The following is an 18,263-nucleotide window of genomic DNA, read 5'->3' as shown; positions in this document are numbered from 1 at the left end:
ATCAAATTGAAGGGTTTTTCACAACCAGCTTCTTGTTTAATGAGTTAACTTCACAATTCTCTGGTGAGAAAATACCTTGTTCTTTAGGACACTATTGCTAAGGCTCATTTTCTCTTCGTATGTGAAAATCTGTAGGTAAATTTCATTTAAGTGATAAGATATTATTTTTACTTTTTAATGAACCACAAACTTTAGGCTGGATTTTGCTGCCTTCATCCCAATTCCCCCATTTTATTAGAATAATTATTTTGAAGCCAGACTTTTCATTTGAAATCTTGCAGGTGACCGCTAAGATTTATTTTGTAATTTTTGAGTAGATTATAGAGCAAACTAGAAATATTGATGCTTATTACCAAGTAATACTCCATCTCCATTTTTTTAAGTGGTTGGTAAAACGTGCAATTGAGACCAGGGAAGAGATGGGAGATTATGTCCGATCCTTTTCAGTATCTCAATTTCAGAAAACCCATAGTCTACTTGAGGTGAGTTTCCCAGTATGTTTAAATTATCGAATATTGTTGTTAATGTGGAATGTACTTGTCTACAGGCAACTTATGAAAATATTTGTATGAAGTTTGCAATTTACATTTTGGTTCTTTCCAATGTAGTTTTGATACTTGACTAGGAAATTGGAATACTAACAATTTTTGGAGACGTTTGAAACTAATTTGAATTTTGGGACTTGAATATTTTAATAGATATATTGAATTTTTATATTGTTACTTTTTAAATCCTAGTCACAAGATCAGATTGATTTGTCTTGTCTGAATAAAGCAAAATCTGGAGTTGTCTGAATAAAGCAAAATCTGGAGATGTTCAGCTTGGGTCTAAGGATAAATTTGTCACCGACAGTATTGTTTTGACCAGGAATTAAGTTGATCTTTGAAAAAGCACTGAATGCAACTAGTTACCTAGATATCTAAGATGTAGTTATGTTTAATTTAGACATTCTATACTTGTTAAATGGTAGTGTTAAAACCAAGAAGAGCAGCAACAGCAATGCTAGGATATAGGAGTATCAACAATCAAAAGTTAAGATATTGAATGCTAAAAATCATAACTAATAGATGAGTGAGGATCTAAGTGGTAAATTATTGAACCTATGTTTAATCAAGTACATGAACTTTTGAATAGTTATTTCATCCAGGCCTGTTGGGAGTTCCTCGTCTGAGCATTCAGATTTGATGAAGGATCTTAATCTGAAATGCAAGATTTATCTAAAAGATAGCCAATTCATGTGTAGCTTCAATATTTTTGCTCGTACATCAATTTACTTGGGAAAACTTATATTCACTGTTACGATATGGCAAGTAGTAATTGCAGTGTTAACCAAATCCCAAAGGGAAACTTAACTTGGCAAGCTATCACAATGATTTTTCATTTGTATTTTAATATAAAACGATCTATGTACTGAAATCAGAAACTCTAATAACACTTTTTGTGATTTTGAATAATAAATTAAAACATTTAATAACGAAAGAAAATCTAAACACACGATTACATTTATACAATTAAAATTGGTTTTACAGAACATTAACCCATCAACATTTCTACTAGATTCGACTAACAAACACCCCTTTAAGCAGCAGTCCCATAGGTCTCTAATCTATTAAAATTCCAGTAATAGTAGGATAAGACACCCACTATTGGTGCAGGGAAGATATGTCACAAAACTTTGACTCCACTTTTTGAGAATTCCAAAAATCTTTAAAACAAAACCCTGCTTTTTGGAAACAATGGACCCTTTTCTAGGCTGCCTACAAGCAGCACATTGTACCTCGTCACAGATCTTTTTTTAGCACAGAGTACACCATAAGATTCATACATGGCCACGCCCCTCAACACAACTCCCAACCTTTCCTTTTAAGTATGTTCTTCCTCTTTCATCTTTAAAACCATTGCTCGCAATATCTCTCTGAACTTAACTGTCTTCAAAATATAAAAATCTTTCATTGCTTTCAATTGCCCCACTATTCAATCAAATAAAACTTTTATGGCCTTTTGCAAGTTTACTTTATATATAAGATGTAAACTCTATCTTGCCTCTATTTGAAATTCCATAGCTAAAAATCCAAATCCTCCCTTATCTCCTGGTGCAAATTTCTACCCATGTGTTTACAAAGAACAAAACAGCACAGGAAGAGGCCCTTCGACTCTCCAAGCCTGCGCCGATCACATGTCCTATCTAGACAAACCGACTGTATCCTTCTATACCCCGTCTGTTCATGTGTCTATCCAGATAAGTCTTAAAGGTCACGAACATATCTGCCTCAATCACCTCACTTGGTAGTGTATTCCAGGCCACCACCACCCTCTGTGGATAAAAAAAAAAAACCTTCGCTCGCACATCTCCACTGAACCTATCCCCCTCACCTTGAACTTGTGCCCCTTGTAATTTTCAATTCCGCCTTGGGGGAAATAGCCTCCCAACTGTTCATCCTACTATACCCCTAATAATTTTATAAACGTCTATCGGGTTGCCCCTCAGCCTCCGTCTCTAGGGAGAACAATCCCAGTTTATTCAATCTCCCTCCATAAAAGCAACATCCTGGTAAACCTTTTTCTGTACTCTCTCCAAAACCTCCACGTCCTTCTAGTAGTATGGTGACCAGAATTGGGCACAGTATTCCAAATGTGGCCTAACCAACGTTCTATATAACTAACACAATTTTTGAGCTTTTATACGTGATACCCCGTCCTATGAAGGCAAGCATGCCATATGCTTTCTTTACCATGCTTTCTTTACCACCGTTTCTATCTGTGCTGCCACTTTTAAGGATCTGTGGACCTGCACGCCCAGATCTGTCCGTGATGGTTCTGCCATTTATTTTAAAGCTCCCACCTGAATTGGATATACCAAAATGCATCACCTCGCATTTGTCCAGGTTAAATACTATTTGCCATTTGCAGCCTGTGTATATCCTGTTGTATTCTCTGACAATCTTCATCACTATCCGCAACTCCTGCAATCTTAGTATCATCCGCAAACTTGCTAATCAGACCCGCTACGTTTTCTTCCAAGTAATTTATATATATTACAAAGAGCAGAGGTCCCAGAACTGATCCCTGCGGAACACCACTAGTTACAAACCTCCATTCTGAAAAACACCCTTCCACTGCTACCCTCTGTCTTCTATGGCTAAGCCAGTACTAACTCCACCCAGCTAGTTCACCCCTGAACCCATGTGATTTAATCTTTTGCACCAGCCTGCCATGCGGGACCTTATCAAATGATGTTCTAAAGTCCACGTAGACAACATCCACAGCCCTTCCCTCGTCAATCATTTTTGTCGAAACTCAATTAAATTAGTGAAACATGGCCTCCCTCATACAAAAACCATGCTGTCTGTCGCTAATATGACCATTCACTTCCAAATGCGCAATGTGCATAGATCCTATCTCTCTGAATCTTTTCCAACAATTTCACTGTTACTGATGTCAAGCTCACTATAATTACCCGGATTATCCTTGCAACCTTTCTTAAATAACAGTACAACATTGGCTATCCTCCAATGCTCTGGGATCTCACCTGTGGCCAACGATGACAACACAAAGATTCCTGTTAGAGGCCCAGCGATTTCATCTCTTGTCTCCCTCAGTAATCTGGGGTAGATGCCATCTGGCCCTTGGGATTTGTCTACCTTTACTTGTAGAACATGCTTGCCCCAATTCACCTCAAATGCCGACGGTACCGTACACACTGAGCCCATTTCCTTAATTCTCAATTAACACTCAATCCCCAACTTAATTAAAGTAGTCACAAACACACACACACCCACCATTTCCACAGACAAGCACAATATCCTCAAACATATTAAAATAACATTTTCATCAAAGCTGGAACGCCATTATAATGGCGGTCATTTTTAAGACCGAGGTGTGACGAGATCCTTTCAAAGATCTTCCTAGAGATCATGATTTTTAAAAGGATTTGTACTTTCAGTTGTTAACTGAAAGAATGACACAACACAATTTCACATTTTTAAACTTTTACTGTAACAAATGAATGAAAGCACTGTTAACTAAACACTATTTTCTTTAGTCTTCTGGGAGTCCAGAAGTATTGTTGAAAAAGTGATTTGCAGTTGAAGCTTTTCATTTTGATTCATCGGGACAGCTGCAAGATTGGATTGGATTGGATTGGATTTGTTTATTGTCACATGTACCGAGGTACAGTGAAGGGTATTTTTCTGCGAGCAGCTCAACAGATCATTAAGTACATGAGAAGAAAAGGGAATAAAAGAAAATACATAATAGGGCAACACAACATATACAATGTAACTACATAAGCACTGGCATCGGATGAAGCATACAGGGTGTAGTGTTAATGAAGTCAGTCCATAAGAGGGTCACTTAGGAGTCTGGTGACAGTGGGGGGAATAAGCTGTTTTTGAATCTGTTCGTGCGTGTTCTCAGACTTCTGTATCTCCTGCCCAATGGAAGAAGTTGGAAGAGTGAGTAAGCCGGTTGGGAGGGATCTTTGATTATACTGCCCGCTTTCCCCAGGCAGCGGAAGGTGTAGATGGAGTCAATGGATGGGAGGCAGGTTTGTGTGATGGACTGGGCGGTGTTCACGACTCTTTGAAGTTTCTTGCGGTCCTGGGCCGAGCAGTTGCCATACCAGGCTGTGATGCAGCCTGATAGGATGCTTTCTATGGTGCATCTGTAAAGGTTGGTAAGAGTCAATGTGGACATGTCGAATTTCCATAGTTTCCTGAGGAAGTATAGGCGCTGTTTTGCTTTCTTGGTGGTAGCGTCGACGTGGGTGGACCAGGACAGATTTTTGGAGATGTGCACCCCATGGAATTTGAAACTGCTAACCATCTCCACCTCGGCCCTGTTGATGCTGACAGGGGTGTGTACAGTACTTTGCTTCCTGAAGTCAATTGAGGGAGAGATTGTTGTCGCTACACCACTCCACTAGGTTCTCTATCTCCCTCCTGTATTCGGACTCATCGTTATTCGAGATCCGGCCCACTATGGTCGTATCGTCAGCAAACTTGTAGATGGAGTTGGAACCAAGTTTTGCCACGCAATCGTGTGTGTACAGGGAGTAGAGTAGGGGGCTAAGTACGCAGCCTTGCGGGGCGCCGGTGTTGAGGACTATTGTGGAGGAGATGTTGTTGTTCATTCTTACTGATTGTGGTCTGTTGGTCAGAAAATCGAGGATCCAGTTGCAGAGTGAGGAGCCAAGTCCTAGGTTTTGGAGCTTTGATATGAGCTTGGCTGGGATTATGGTGTTGAAGGCGGAGCTGTAGTCAATAAATAGGAGTCTAATGTAGGAGTCCTTGTTTTTGAGATGCTCTAGGGATGAGTGTAGGGCCAGGGAAATGGTGTCTGATGTGGACCGGTTGCAGCGGTATGCGAATTGCAGTGGATCAAGGCATTCTGGGAGTATGGAGGTGATGCGCTTCATGATCAACCTCTCTAAGCACTTCATTACGACTGAAGTCAGGGCCACTGGTCGGTAGTCATTGAGGCACGTTGCCTGGTTCTTCTTTGGTACCGGTATGATGGTGATCTTCTTGAAGCGGAGTGGAGTAGGGACAGGTTAAAGATGTCTGTGAATACCTCTGCCAGCTGGTCCGCGCAGGCTCTGCGTGCACGACCAGGGATCCCGTCTGGACCCGTCGCCTCCCGAGGGTTCACTTTCAGGAAGGCCAATCTGACTTCGGAAGCTGTGATGGTGGGTATGGGTGAATTATGGGCTGCTGGGGCACTCTCCAGCGGATTGTTGCTTACCTGCTCGAACCGAGCCTAGAATGCATTGAGTTCATCGGGGAGGGGTGCGCTGCTGCCAGAGATACTGTTCAGCTTCGCTTTGTAGCCCGTTATGTTGTTTAGTCCTTGCCACAACTGCCGAGAGTCTGTCTGTGACTAGCTTGGTTTGATATTCTCTCTTGGCATTCCGGATGGCTTTGCGGAGGTCGTACCTGGATTTCTTGTATAGGCCTTGAACGCCTCAGATCTGTCCTTCAGTAGGGAGTCAATCTCGCAATTGAGCTATTGTTTCCAGTTGGGGAACGCACGTACTGCTTTCTTTGGCACGCAGTCGTCCACACATTTGCTGATGAAGTCTGTGATGGTGGTGGCATACTCATTTAAGTTGGTCGCTGAGTTCTTAAATATGGACCAGTCCACTGTCCCGCTTGAGTTTCTGCTTGTATGCCGGGAGAAGGAGCACCGTCTTATGGTCTGATTTCCCAAAGTGCGGTCGGGGGATGGAACGGTAGCGCCCTTGATTTTTGAGTAGCAGTGGTCAAGAGTGTTGTCGGCCCTGGTGAGACAGGAGATGTGCTGGTGGAATTTTGGCAGCACACTTTTGAGGTTGGCCTTGTTGAAGTACCCGGCCACGATGAACAAGGCCTCCGGATGTTCTGTTTCGTAGTTGTTTACAACTGTGTACAGTTTGTCCAGCGCCTTTTTCACTTCTGCCTGGGGTGGGATGTGGACCACTGTGATAATGGCTGAAGTGAACTCACATGGAAGATAATATGGGGGGCACTTCACGGTCAGGTATTCTCGGTCTGGGGAGAGTAGGTCGCCAGAGTCGCCACATCCAAGCACCAGGAGGAGTTGATGAGGAGGCAAACCCCTCCACCCTTCGCTTTCCCTGATGATGAAGTGCGGTCCGCCCAGTGAATTGAGAAGCCTTCAGGTTGTATGGCACAGTCCGGTGAGGCAGGGGTGAGCCATGTCTCTGTGAAACAGAGCACACAGTCTCTTACTTCCCTCTGAAAGGTAAGTCTGGCGTTAAGTTCATCCAGCTTGTTTTCGATCGCTTGTACGTTTGCCAGGAGTATGCTGGGGAGAGGGGTCTTGAAACCACGTTGCTTCAGTCTAACCTGCAGACCGCTGCGTTTCCCTCGCTTCCTCGGTCGGCGACTGCTGCTGGATGATCCTGGGATCCGATGGCAAATGTGAGCTCTTGTGGAAGGTAGGTGGTCGTGTCTGGCGGGGTCCAGGGCGCTGGCGGGGAACAGGGCGCTGTTTACGTATCTGGAGTTGCGTCTGGCAGGGTCCCGGGCACTGGTTGAGGTAGAGGGATTGCTAGGGGGGCATGTTTGCGGTCCGGATGGGCCCCGGCGTCCTGCGGGCGTGGGAATACCTTGCAGCGCGTTCGGGTCCTCGTGCGCGGTCTCCGCCTTTTCTGGGGTCCTGGGTCGTGGGCAGGGGCATCCTGAGGCAGGTTGGGCTGGGTCCCGTGGTCTGTTCCTTCCCTAGGCGCTCCTGGGATTGGATCTTGAAGTAGGCCCGGTCGAGCCTCTGCGTGGATTTTTCTTTCTTCCATCGCCAGGTAGGTTGGGTTGTTGGGCGGGCCTCTCCGGGTCGGGTCACTGGGCGGGTCTCTGGGGGGTCACGTTGGGCCGGGTCTTGACGTCGGGGGGTCGGGTCGGGAGCTCCGGGGACTGGGCGATGCGATCCGGGGGCTGGCGTCGGTCGTTAGGCTGTGTTGAGAGCTCCGAGGTCCAGGTCGGCTCCAAATCGAGGTCGGGGCTTCACTTCCGGTATGGGCCCGATCATCTTCCAGGTCGCAGAGGTCAGGTCGGGTCGGGTCAAAAGGTCTCCACGGGCCTCGGAGGATGTTCAAGCCTGCAAGAGAAGATAAGAGAGAGAGGTTAGTAATAATGTTAGTTTTAGAGTTAATTTTTAAAAGATTAGAACGAGTATAGGTTAAGTAAAAAGTGGATCTGTTTGGGAGAGCTCGCAGAGAGTCGCCTCACTCCGGCACCATCTTGGAACCAAAGAATACCAAATTTGAAGGAAGCAAAAATTTATACTGCCAACCAATCAGCAGCTGTTTCTCATGCATTACAGATTGTTGCTCCCTTTGAAATTTGGCTTTCTTGCAACCAACATGATGAGTGCAAGATAAAAAGCTTCAACAGTATGCCTTTTATGTGATATTTTCTTTTTAGCAGCTTAATGATCTTCAGAGAGGTACACTCCTGTTTTACACTTGGCACAAACCACACTCTTCGTGGAATTACAGTCCACAGTTGCTCCCAGCTTCGAATGGGTTCCCATATTTCCGTTTCACAGGGTAGTAACTTGAGTGACCGTCTCCAGGCACTTTCCTTAATTTTTGTAGAGTTTCTTAAATCAATTTCCAGCAGTGAAGCCAGTTTTCATTGATTCTTCCCTCTCCTGTCCATGCCTGGACAAATCTGGAATACATAGATTGGCACAAGATCCATCTCATGAACCTTCAGTCCCTTGCGTTGACTGTGGTAGCTCACAAAGCCAAAACAACCCCGTCTTTCTGTTGACCACATTGAGCTGCTGTGACTGTAATTTTCATTTATTTGTAGGAAGGTCCTCATCTCAAAATTAGTTCCAAATAAAGAGAAGCGCAAAAGAACACAACTTGAAGTTTCGGATTTGCTTGTATAATTAGAAATAACTAGTAAACTTTTTAAAATATTACAGCTAGAATTACTGCATTTCAATTTTCAACTTTTATTTGTAATAGGATGATGATTTCAAGCAACGGAAAGACAAAGCTATGAATGCAATTGTAGAAGTTTCTGTGAGTAAAAATTGTTAAGAGAACAGTTGATTACTATAATCTTTTTAAATTCCTAATTCCAGTACTGAGAAAAATGTATTATGCAGCCAACATAGTTAACATATTTTTCTTTTGAATTTCTAAATTAATTCCTTAACTTTTTAAAAATAAATTTAGAGTACCCAATTCATTTTTTCCAATTAAGGGGCAATTTAGCGTGGCCTATCCACCTACCCTGCACATCATTTTGGGTTGTGGGGGCGAAACCCATGCAAACACGGGAAGAATGTGCAAACGTCCCACGGACAATGACCCAGAGCTGGGATCGAACCTGGGACCTCGGCGCCGTGGGGAAGCAATGCTAACCACTGCGCTACCATGCCGCCCATTCCTTAACTTTTTTAAATTCTACTTGATTATCGATTATCTTCACTCATGCATTTTTTGATGAAATGTTAATATTGCCGAATCGTGCTAGTATAAAACAAAATAACTGCATACATTTCTGTTTTTTTCAGTTGCTATTTATGTCTATTTATCTTTTTCATGATTTGTATTCATGCTTTAAAGTGATTAGTTGATCAGCCACTGAGTCACACTGAGTCATTAGCGAGTACATTATTCAGGGAATAAGGAGAGGGTATGTTAGTGTGAAGAGAGGGCTAACTTCAGCATAACTATTTTAAATATCCAGACTGAACCTCGGATGAGACTTCATGTGTCCCCCCCGAACCCGCAGGCAGCTAGTGCTATAAAAAAGCAGGTTTGTCTTCCTTTGCTGTGATTCTTTTGGACTCCAACAATGGACCTGCTTCGCTGCCTGGATCTCATCCAGTCTGAGTCGGGAAGATTGGGCGAGACAGGCACTGAAGAAATTGAGCATGAGTAAGTGGCTGTGGAATGGTAATCTGATGCTGATTGCCATTCCGAGCAAGTTATGGCCCAATGCATTTTAACCAAAAGAATTGCATGCATTTATTAGTGAAGACTCACCTCGCTCCCTCCACCAATGTGCAGTATCAGCAGTGTGTACCATCGAAAGACACACTGCAGAAACTCATCAAGGTTCTTTCGACAGCATCTTCCAAACCCATGACCTCTATCATCTAGAAGGACGACCACCACCACCTGTAATTTCCCATCTCAGGAACTCACTATCCTGACTTGGAAATATCTTGCTTTTCCCTCACTGACGCTGGTCAAATTCCTGGAACTCCACAAACAGCAGTGTGGGTGTACCCACATCTCATGCAACTGCAGCAGTTCAAGAAGGTAGCATGCCACCACCTCTTTTTATAGTTATATAAAGGGAAATTAGGTGGTGAAGAGCAATGTAGGCCCAATAAAAGCTGAAAATTGAGATATTCTCAATGATAATGGGGAAATGGCAGGCAAATTGAACAATTACTTATCCTCTTTTTCAACTGTAAATACTGACGCAAACTTGCTGGACGTCCCTAAATATAATAATAAGTACAACATAAGTAACTAGGAAATTAATTGAACTAAAGAGTGACAAATCCCCAAGACCTGACAGTTTCCAGGTGTTAAAGGAAGTAGGGGAGAACATTGTAGCTACCCTAACGATAATGTTTCAGAGTTCCCCAGATTCCAGTGTAGTACCACTGGATTGGAAAATTGCACATGTCACTCCACTTTTTAAGAAGGGTGAAAGGGGAAACCAGGGAATTGCAGACTGGTTAGCCTAACATCTGTGGTGGGAAATGGTTGGAGTCTATAATCCGGGATGGGGTAACTGAATAGCTTGAAAAATGTTGGTAGATCAGGGAGAGACGGAATGGATTTGTGAAGGGAAAATCATGCCTGATTAATCTTGTTGAATTTTTTGAAGAGGTGGCTAAGGTAGTGGACACGGAAACATCTATGGATGTTATTTAAATAGACTTCCAGAAGACATTTGCTTAAGTCCCACGTAAGCGACTCTAATATATATATATATATTTATATATTTTTTTTAACGCATTTTATTCAAACTTGTATCAAAGTAGGTTACAGCAAATAAACACCCCGGGAAACATTCTTCCCAACAATCAACTATACAGTTTGTACAGATTTTTCTCCTTTTTCACCCCCAACCCCTGCGACGAACAGCTCCTCAAACACGGTCACAAACATCCCCCACCTTTTTCTCAAACTCTCCTGCTGAGCCCCTTAACTCATACTTTATCTTCTCTAACTGCAGGAAGTCATACAGGTCACCCAACCATGCTGCTACCCCGGTGGCGATGTCGACACTCCAACAAAATTCGTCGCCATGCAATCAGAGAGGCGAAGGCCAAGACATCGGCCTTCCTCCTCTCCATGAGCTCCGGCTTCTCTGAAACCCTAAATATCGCCACCAAAGGGTCGGAGCCCACTCCCTCCTCCACTATCCTGACTAAGACTGCGAACACTCCCGCCCAGAATCTTCCCAATTTTTCACAACCCCAAAACATGTGCGCATGATTCGCTGGCCCCCGCCCACACCCCTCTCACTCATCTGCTACCCCCTGAAAGAACCCACTCATTCTCGCCCGAGTCATATGCACCCTGTGCACCACCTTAAACTGTATCAGGCTCATCCTTGCACAAGAGGAGGTCCCGTTTACACTTCGCAGTGCCTCACTCAATACTCCCCAATTGATCTCCATTCCCAACTCCGTTTCCCATTTCTCCTTGATCTTTACCACCAGCTTGCCTCCCTGCTCCCCTAGCCACTTGTGTATATCCCCAATTCTTCCCTCCCCTCCCACATCCGGAAGCAACAATCGCTCCAGCAGGGTGTATCCCGGCAATCTAGGGAACCCCTTCCAGACCTTTCGTGCAAAGTCCCTAACCTGTAGATACCTGAACTCGCTACCCCTCGGCAGCTATACCCTCTCCCTTCCTCCAAATGCAAATCCCTCACCTTGACCAGCCCCACGCCCTACTTCCCTCCACCTCCTTTATACACTATTCATCCACCCTGGCTCAAACCCATGATTCTCGCACAGCGGCGTTAACACCAACATCCCTTCTACCCTAAAATGCCGCCTCAGCTGATTCCATATCTTCACCGTGGACTGCACCACTGGGCTCCCTGAATACCTACTCAGCCATTGGCAATGCTGCTGTCACCATAGCCCTCAAACTAGACCCCTTACAATATTTCTTCTCCATCCTAACTCACTCTACCCCTTCTCTTTCCCATCACCACCGCACCTTGTCCACATTCGCCGCCCAATAATAATGAAGCAAGTTTGGAAACGCCAACCCCCCCTTGCTGCCTCTGCATCTATAGCAGGGTCCTCCCCACCCTCGGCACCTTTCCCGCCCATACAAAGTCAGAAATGATCGTGTCCACTTTCCGAAAAAAAGGCCTTTGGTATAAAGATCGGGAGAGCCTTTAAGATAAACAAGAACATCGGCAGAATATTCATTTTCACCACTTGGACCCTCCCCGCCAACGTTAAGTGCAGTGTATCACACCTCTTAAGATCCTCCCTGGTCTCCTCCACCAGTTTCGTTAAGTTACACTTTTGGAGCCCCGTCCATTCCCTCGCTACCTGAATCCCCAAGTCCCTAAACCTATTCCTCGCGAACGTAAATGGCATCCCCACCTAAATTAGCCTGCTGTGACAGCTCATTCACCGGGAATACCTCGCTTTTCCCTACATTCAGTTTGTATCCCGAGAACCCTCCAAACCTCCCCAACAGGCCCATAATCCTTCCCTTACTCTCCAACGGATCCGAAACATGCAGCAAGAGGTCATCGGCATAGAGTGACACCCGATGCTCCCTCTGTCCCCTCATTATCCCCTGCCACTCTACTGACCCCCTGAGAGCCATCGCCAATGGTTCTAGGCCAGCGCAAACAGCAGCGGCGACAGCGGGCACCCCTGTCTCGTACCCCTGTGTAAGTCAAAGCTTCATGAGCTCATATCATTCGTCCTCCCCCTCGCTCTTGGTGCCATATACAGCATCCGCAGCCATGCCACAAATCTCGGCCCAAACCCAAAGCTTCCCAAAACTTCGAACAAGTACCGCCACTCTCCCCGATCAAATGCTTTCTCGGCGTCCATGGACACCACCACCTCCGGTACCAGAGCTGTTGACGGATTCAACACCACATTCAACAGCTGTCTTATATTACTCGCGAGCTGCCTGCCCTTCACGAAGCCTGTTTGATCTTCTGCAACCACTCCCGAGACACAATCCTCCATCCTCCCTGCCAACAACTTAGCCAATACTTTCACATCCGTGTTCAATCGTGATGTGGGTCTATACAACCCACATTCCACCGGATCCTTCCCTTTTTGGGGGATTAGTGTGATTACTGCCTGCTTCATCGTCTCCGGCAACTCTCACTTCTCCAGTACTTCATTAAACGCCCCCAACAAATGTGGTGCCAGGTCTGCCGCAAATTTCTTATAAAAGTCTGCCAGGTACCCATCCGGCCCAGGGGCCTTCCCCACCTTCATACCCCTGATACCATCCAGCACCTCCCTCAGCCCCAGGGGCTCCTCCAACGTCTGCCTCTTTGCTTCCTCCACCTGGGGAAATTCCAGCTCGTCCAGAAACCACCCCATGTCCCCCTCCTCTCCTCCTGGATCTGCCTCATAAAGTCCCTGGTTATATTACCCGGCTTCGACACCACATCCCCAGCCCCAGTCCGGATCTTCAATATTTCCCTGGATGCAGCCTGCCTCCGCAGCTGATGCGCCAGCATGCGGCTCGCCTTCTCCCCATTGCACCCCTCTTGCCCTACGCAGTTGCCCTACCGCCCTCCCCGTTGTCAGCCTGTCAAATTGCCCCAGCAACTTTTTCCTCCTCCCCAATCCCTCCACGGTGGGCACCCTCGAATATTCCCTGTCCACCTCCGCTATCTCGCTCACTAAACGGTCATGTTCTGTCCTCCTTTCCTTATTCGCACAAACCGTAAATGAGAGAACTTCTCCCCAGACCACTGCCTTCAGTGCTTCCCAAAAAATGCCCGTCGACCCCACCTCATTCTGATTGAACTCCACATAATCCCTAATCGCTAGCCACACCTTATCACAAAAACCTCCATCCGCCAACAACCCCGAGTCAAACCTCCACCACGGTCTCTGCTCTCGTCCCGTACTGAACCGACTATCCAGCCAGTGGGGTGCACGGTCTGAGATAACTATCCCCCCCCATACTCTTTCCCCCCTCCACCCCAACCAAAATCTGCCGACTCACTACAAAGTAATCAATCCTCGAATACACCTTATAGACGTGTGAAAAGAAGGAATAATCCCTTCCCCTGGGTTCTGAAAGTGCCATGGATCAACCATGCCCATCCTCTCCAAAAAAAAAAACCCAGCTCCCTTGCCATTCATACCCTACCCATCGATCTGGGGCTCGATCTATCCACCCTCGGCTCCAGGACACAGTTAAAATCTCCTCCCATGATCAACTGGTACATGGCCAAATCCGGGATTGCTGCCAGCAACCCCCTCATAAAACCCACATCATCCCAATTTGGGGCATACACATTTGCCAACACTACCGGTGCCCCTTCCAATACCCCACTCACAATCACATACCTTCCACCTGGATCTCTCCCCTCCTTTGCACTCACGAATCACATTTGTTTGCTCATTACAATCGCCACACCCCTCGATTTCAAATCAAACCCCGAGTGAAAAACCTGCCCGACCCACCTTCTTTAACCTGCCCTGGTCCTTCACACGGAGGTGTGTCCTGCAAAAAGACAGCCCCCGCTTTCAAGCTCCTGAGGTGCACGAACACCCGCGACCTTTTAACTGGCCCATTCAGTCCCCGGACGTTCCATGTTACCAACCTTACCAGAGGCTTGCGCCTCCAATCCCCTCTACTGTCTGTCATCTTCCCCACTTAACTCCTGCCCCTTTAATTCCATTCTGTATCTAGCCCATCCCAGATGGCACCTTTCCTCGCCCTTGACCATGTCATCTCTTACCCCCTGTCGTGTTGCAGAACACCCCCCCCCCCCCCCCCCCCCCCCCTCCCTTCGGCCACCCCTCTTGGCCTTCTCCCCCACCACCTCACTTCCGTTCACCAGCATAAACTGCTAGCGCGGCTGCCCCTGCCCAAAGGCACACCCTAATGACCTCCCCCTCTCCTCTTTCTCTCCCCCCCCCCCCCCCCCCCCCCCAGCTCAAAGAAGAAGACGACCTCCTGCTGGCCTTGCCCTCCCCCACCCAAACAAGGACTTCTCCTGAACTCCAGGTAGCCTTCTCCAAAAGCAAACGAACAGATGTTAAACACAAACAATCCCATAAAACAGGAGGAGGGATGGGAACATCCATCCCCACATAAACTTTTCACCCCTACAACTCCTTACAATCTCAACATTGAACAGAATCCCCCCCACCCAAAAAAAGGCAAAGATCCCCCAATCCCTACACCCACTTCAAACATGCCCCCGACCATTTCTTAGTGCCAGCCCCCCAGTTCCCAAGCATTGTCCACCCAGTTCGCCCCCAGTTTATGCTCTTTAATGAAGTCTTTGGCCGTTTCTGGGTTCTCAAAATAATACTCCCGGCCTCCTAACGCGCCCACAATTTCGCCGGTAGAGCACCCAAACCTGATCTGCCGCTGGTACAGCACCGCCTTGGCCTTGTTGAAACCTACCCACCGTTTTGCCAACTCTGCTCCGATGTCCAGATAAATCCAGACGTTATTTCTCTGCCAGTCGCAGCTGCGCTTCTCCCTGGCCCACTGTAGAATTTTCTCTTTCTCCACAAATTTATGGAGTCTCACGATCACTGCCCGCGGCGGCTCCCGAGCTCTAGGCTTTTGCCTCCGAGATCTATGCGCTCGGTCCACTTCAGGTGCCTTATCTAGCACCCCTTCTGCCACCAGTCCCGCCAGCATCCTCGACACGAACCTCGTGGCACTCCCACTTCCATTCCTTCAGGCAGGCCCACTATTCGCAGGTTCTGTCTTTGAGGTATTCTCCTGCTCCTCAGCGTTTTACAAAGGTCTCCTAGGAGCCCCACCTCCGCCTCCAGAGTCACCACGTGATCGCTGTGGTCTGAGATAATTCCTTCAGTCTCCCGAATCTGTGACCCCTGCACCTCCAAACACCTCTCCATCTGCTCCAAAGTACTCTTCAGGGGTGCCACAGCTTCTGCAATGGCCTTTGCATGATCCTCATGCATTTCTTTCCTCTGTTTATGGAATTCCTCCTTGATAAAAGTCATCACTTCCTGTATCTGGGGCCTTACAGCTTGCCTCCCCCCCCCCCGCCTGTATGCTGGAAGAGACTGTCTGTCTGTGAAGCACAACACTGTTTCAACTTTCCAGCTAAACCTCTCACTGTTTTCTGCCGGGTCCGGTGATCAGAAGACATACCATTCCAGGGGTAAACTACTCTAACATTCACCTCCGCCTTTTCATCAAAATTCAACTCGGATCTGGGTAAAAAGAGCCCTTTTCTGTGACTTTGAACAGGAACAGCCCTTTATGTGACCAATCACTCCATGGTCACAAGCGGAAGTGCACGTCAGAGACTATTAACTAAGGTGGAGGCCCATGGAGTTGAGGGCAAATTGGTTGAGTAGCAGGGGACAGAGAGTGGTGATAATGGGTAATTACTCTTAATTGACAGGTGGTGACTAGTGGTGTACCACCAGGATTCTATGTTGGGCTTCAATTATTTACATTATTCATTAATGACTTGGATGATGGCGTAACAGGTCATATATCCAAATATGCTGATACATAGGTAGGTGGCATTATAGACAGCCTAGATGACAGCATAAAATTGCAAGGAGATATTGACAGACTAAGTGAATGAGCAAAATTGTGGCAGATGGAATTCAATGTAAACCAGTGTGAGGTTCTCCATTTTGGAACAAAAAAGGATAGAGCAGGATACTTTCTAAATGGAAAGAGGTTAGGTACAGCGGCTGTTCAAAGAGACTTTGAGAGGGAGGAGATTAGCTGCATAGATCTTTACAATGCCACTAACAAGTGCAGACAATAATCCAAAAGGCTAATGGAATGCTAGCCTTTATATCTAGAGGATTGGAGTATAAAGACACACGAGCTGCAGCTATACAAAACCTGGTTAGACCCCACTTGGTACTGAGTAGTTCTGGTCACCACATCTTAAGAAGGATATATTGGCCTTGGAGGGAGTGCAACATCGTTTTACAAAAATGATACCTGGTTTTACAGGGGTTAAGTTATGAGGAGAGATTGCACAAATTAGGCCTGTTTTCGCTAGAAATTAGAAGGTTAAGGGATGATCTGATTGACTTCTTTGAGATCTTGACTGGATAATGACCAGACTAGATAAAGATAAACTATTTCCACTGGTTGGAGATTCTAAAAATAGGGAGCATAATCTAAAACTTCGGGCTAGACCAATTATGAGTGGTGTTAAGAAGCAGTTCCCTAAAAGGGTGGTAGAGATTTGGAACTCTCCCCACAAACAGCAGTTGAAGTTAGAACAATTTATTTACATCTGAGATGGATTGATTTTAGTTAAGCAAAGATATTAAGGGATATGGGCCAACAGTAGGTATATGGATTTAGGCCACAGAACAGGCATGATCTCATTAAATAGTGGAACAGGCTCAAGGGGCTGAATGGCTTATTCCTGTTTCGATGTTCCTATATTATCTCAAGGGCAGTTAGGGGTGGACAATGAATGTTGGCCCTGTCAGCAAAGCCTGCATACTTTTTGAGAAGTGAAACACTTCATTCTGAAATAAGCCAAAAAACAACTGCAGATATTCAAGTCCAGCACAAAGCTAATTAATTGGACAAAAAAGGGACAGTTGTATGGGCCGTTGGGAAGGTGGAGGAAGAGGAGGGATTGACAGCAAATGCACTGGAAGAGCAGCGTGTTGAGGCTAGAAATAGAACAAGAGATTTATCCCCCAGAAGTTCTACTTCTGGAGTGCTCCAACTGTCTGAAGAAGTAATCACATTTAGACACTTAAATAATGTAAATACATTAATCTAATTTATTTTAATGCTGAATCAGAAGTAACTGCCTTTTTAAAGGTAAAAAATGTGATGTTTGATTTACTGTTGACAATATGTTGGGCTATGTATGGTTTGCATTGAAAGAATATTTTTCTGATGAGTGATTGCTGACTTTACCCAGCTTTACCCAATTTAATCTCCCAAAGTACAATGTGAACTTTCCCTCTGCCTTCTAAAGCAAATCTCCACCAAAGTAAAACCATAAAACTGATATTCCGTTTACTTTCTGTAGCATGCTGTTGTCATAGAATACTTCACAGTTTCCTTTCCACTTTCAATTCTGTTCCTAGCTACAATTTTAATCTGGCATTTGCCTCCGTCAACACCGCATTACACACTTCTACAGTTTCAGTGCAGGAAACTATCTTGTACATCTACATCTGAACATTGCTTTTGGCATCGAATTGTCGAAGAAAATTAGTTCGCAATTTTTTTTTAAAGTGGTTAAAATAAATACACATTGCTAAAATATTGCATGAAAATTACAGTGCCGCCTCCAGAGATAGATTTTTTTCATTAATTTGGAATTTTGGGGGCAGATTAATGAAATTTGCCACGTGCATTTCAGCTGTAATTACATACCTGATTGTTGGTAGCTACTCATTGCAATATTTTTCTTGAATCTGAAAAATTGAAGCTAAGGCTTCAATTTGCCCTTTCTCAAACTTTTAATATTGAGAGTTAACTACTTAAAAGTCCTTCCACTTGCCATTTGCAAACTTAAAAAAAAAAACTCTCAGCCTTCCACAGTTGTTTAATTGTCCAACTA

At 45.5% G+C, this 18,263-nt stretch overlaps 1 protein-coding gene across 1 annotated transcript in view; it reads left to right on the top strand.

The window, feature by feature from the left end:
• ccdc93 (CCC complex scaffolding subunit CCDC93) overlaps window positions 1–18,263 on the top strand; it is a 95,584-nt gene that overhangs the window by 16,772 nt on the left and 60,549 nt on the right. Inside the window, exons 5-6 of the mRNA XM_072473028.1 lie at window positions 384–482; window positions 8,474–8,530. Of these exons, the coding sequence (XP_072329129.1) occupies window positions 384–482; window positions 8,474–8,530 (156 nt within the window). The remainder of the gene's footprint in view (window positions 1–383; window positions 483–8,473; window positions 8,531–18,263) is intronic.

This window comes from Scyliorhinus torazame, chromosome 2 (genome assembly GCF_047496885.1).
Source record: "Scyliorhinus torazame isolate Kashiwa2021f chromosome 2, sScyTor2.1, whole genome shotgun sequence".
Lineage (NCBI taxonomy): Eukaryota > Metazoa > Chordata > Chondrichthyes > Carcharhiniformes > Scyliorhinidae > Scyliorhinus > Scyliorhinus torazame.
The sequence above is the reverse complement of the archived record's forward strand: the minus strand, read 5'-3'. Positions and strand labels throughout refer to the sequence as shown.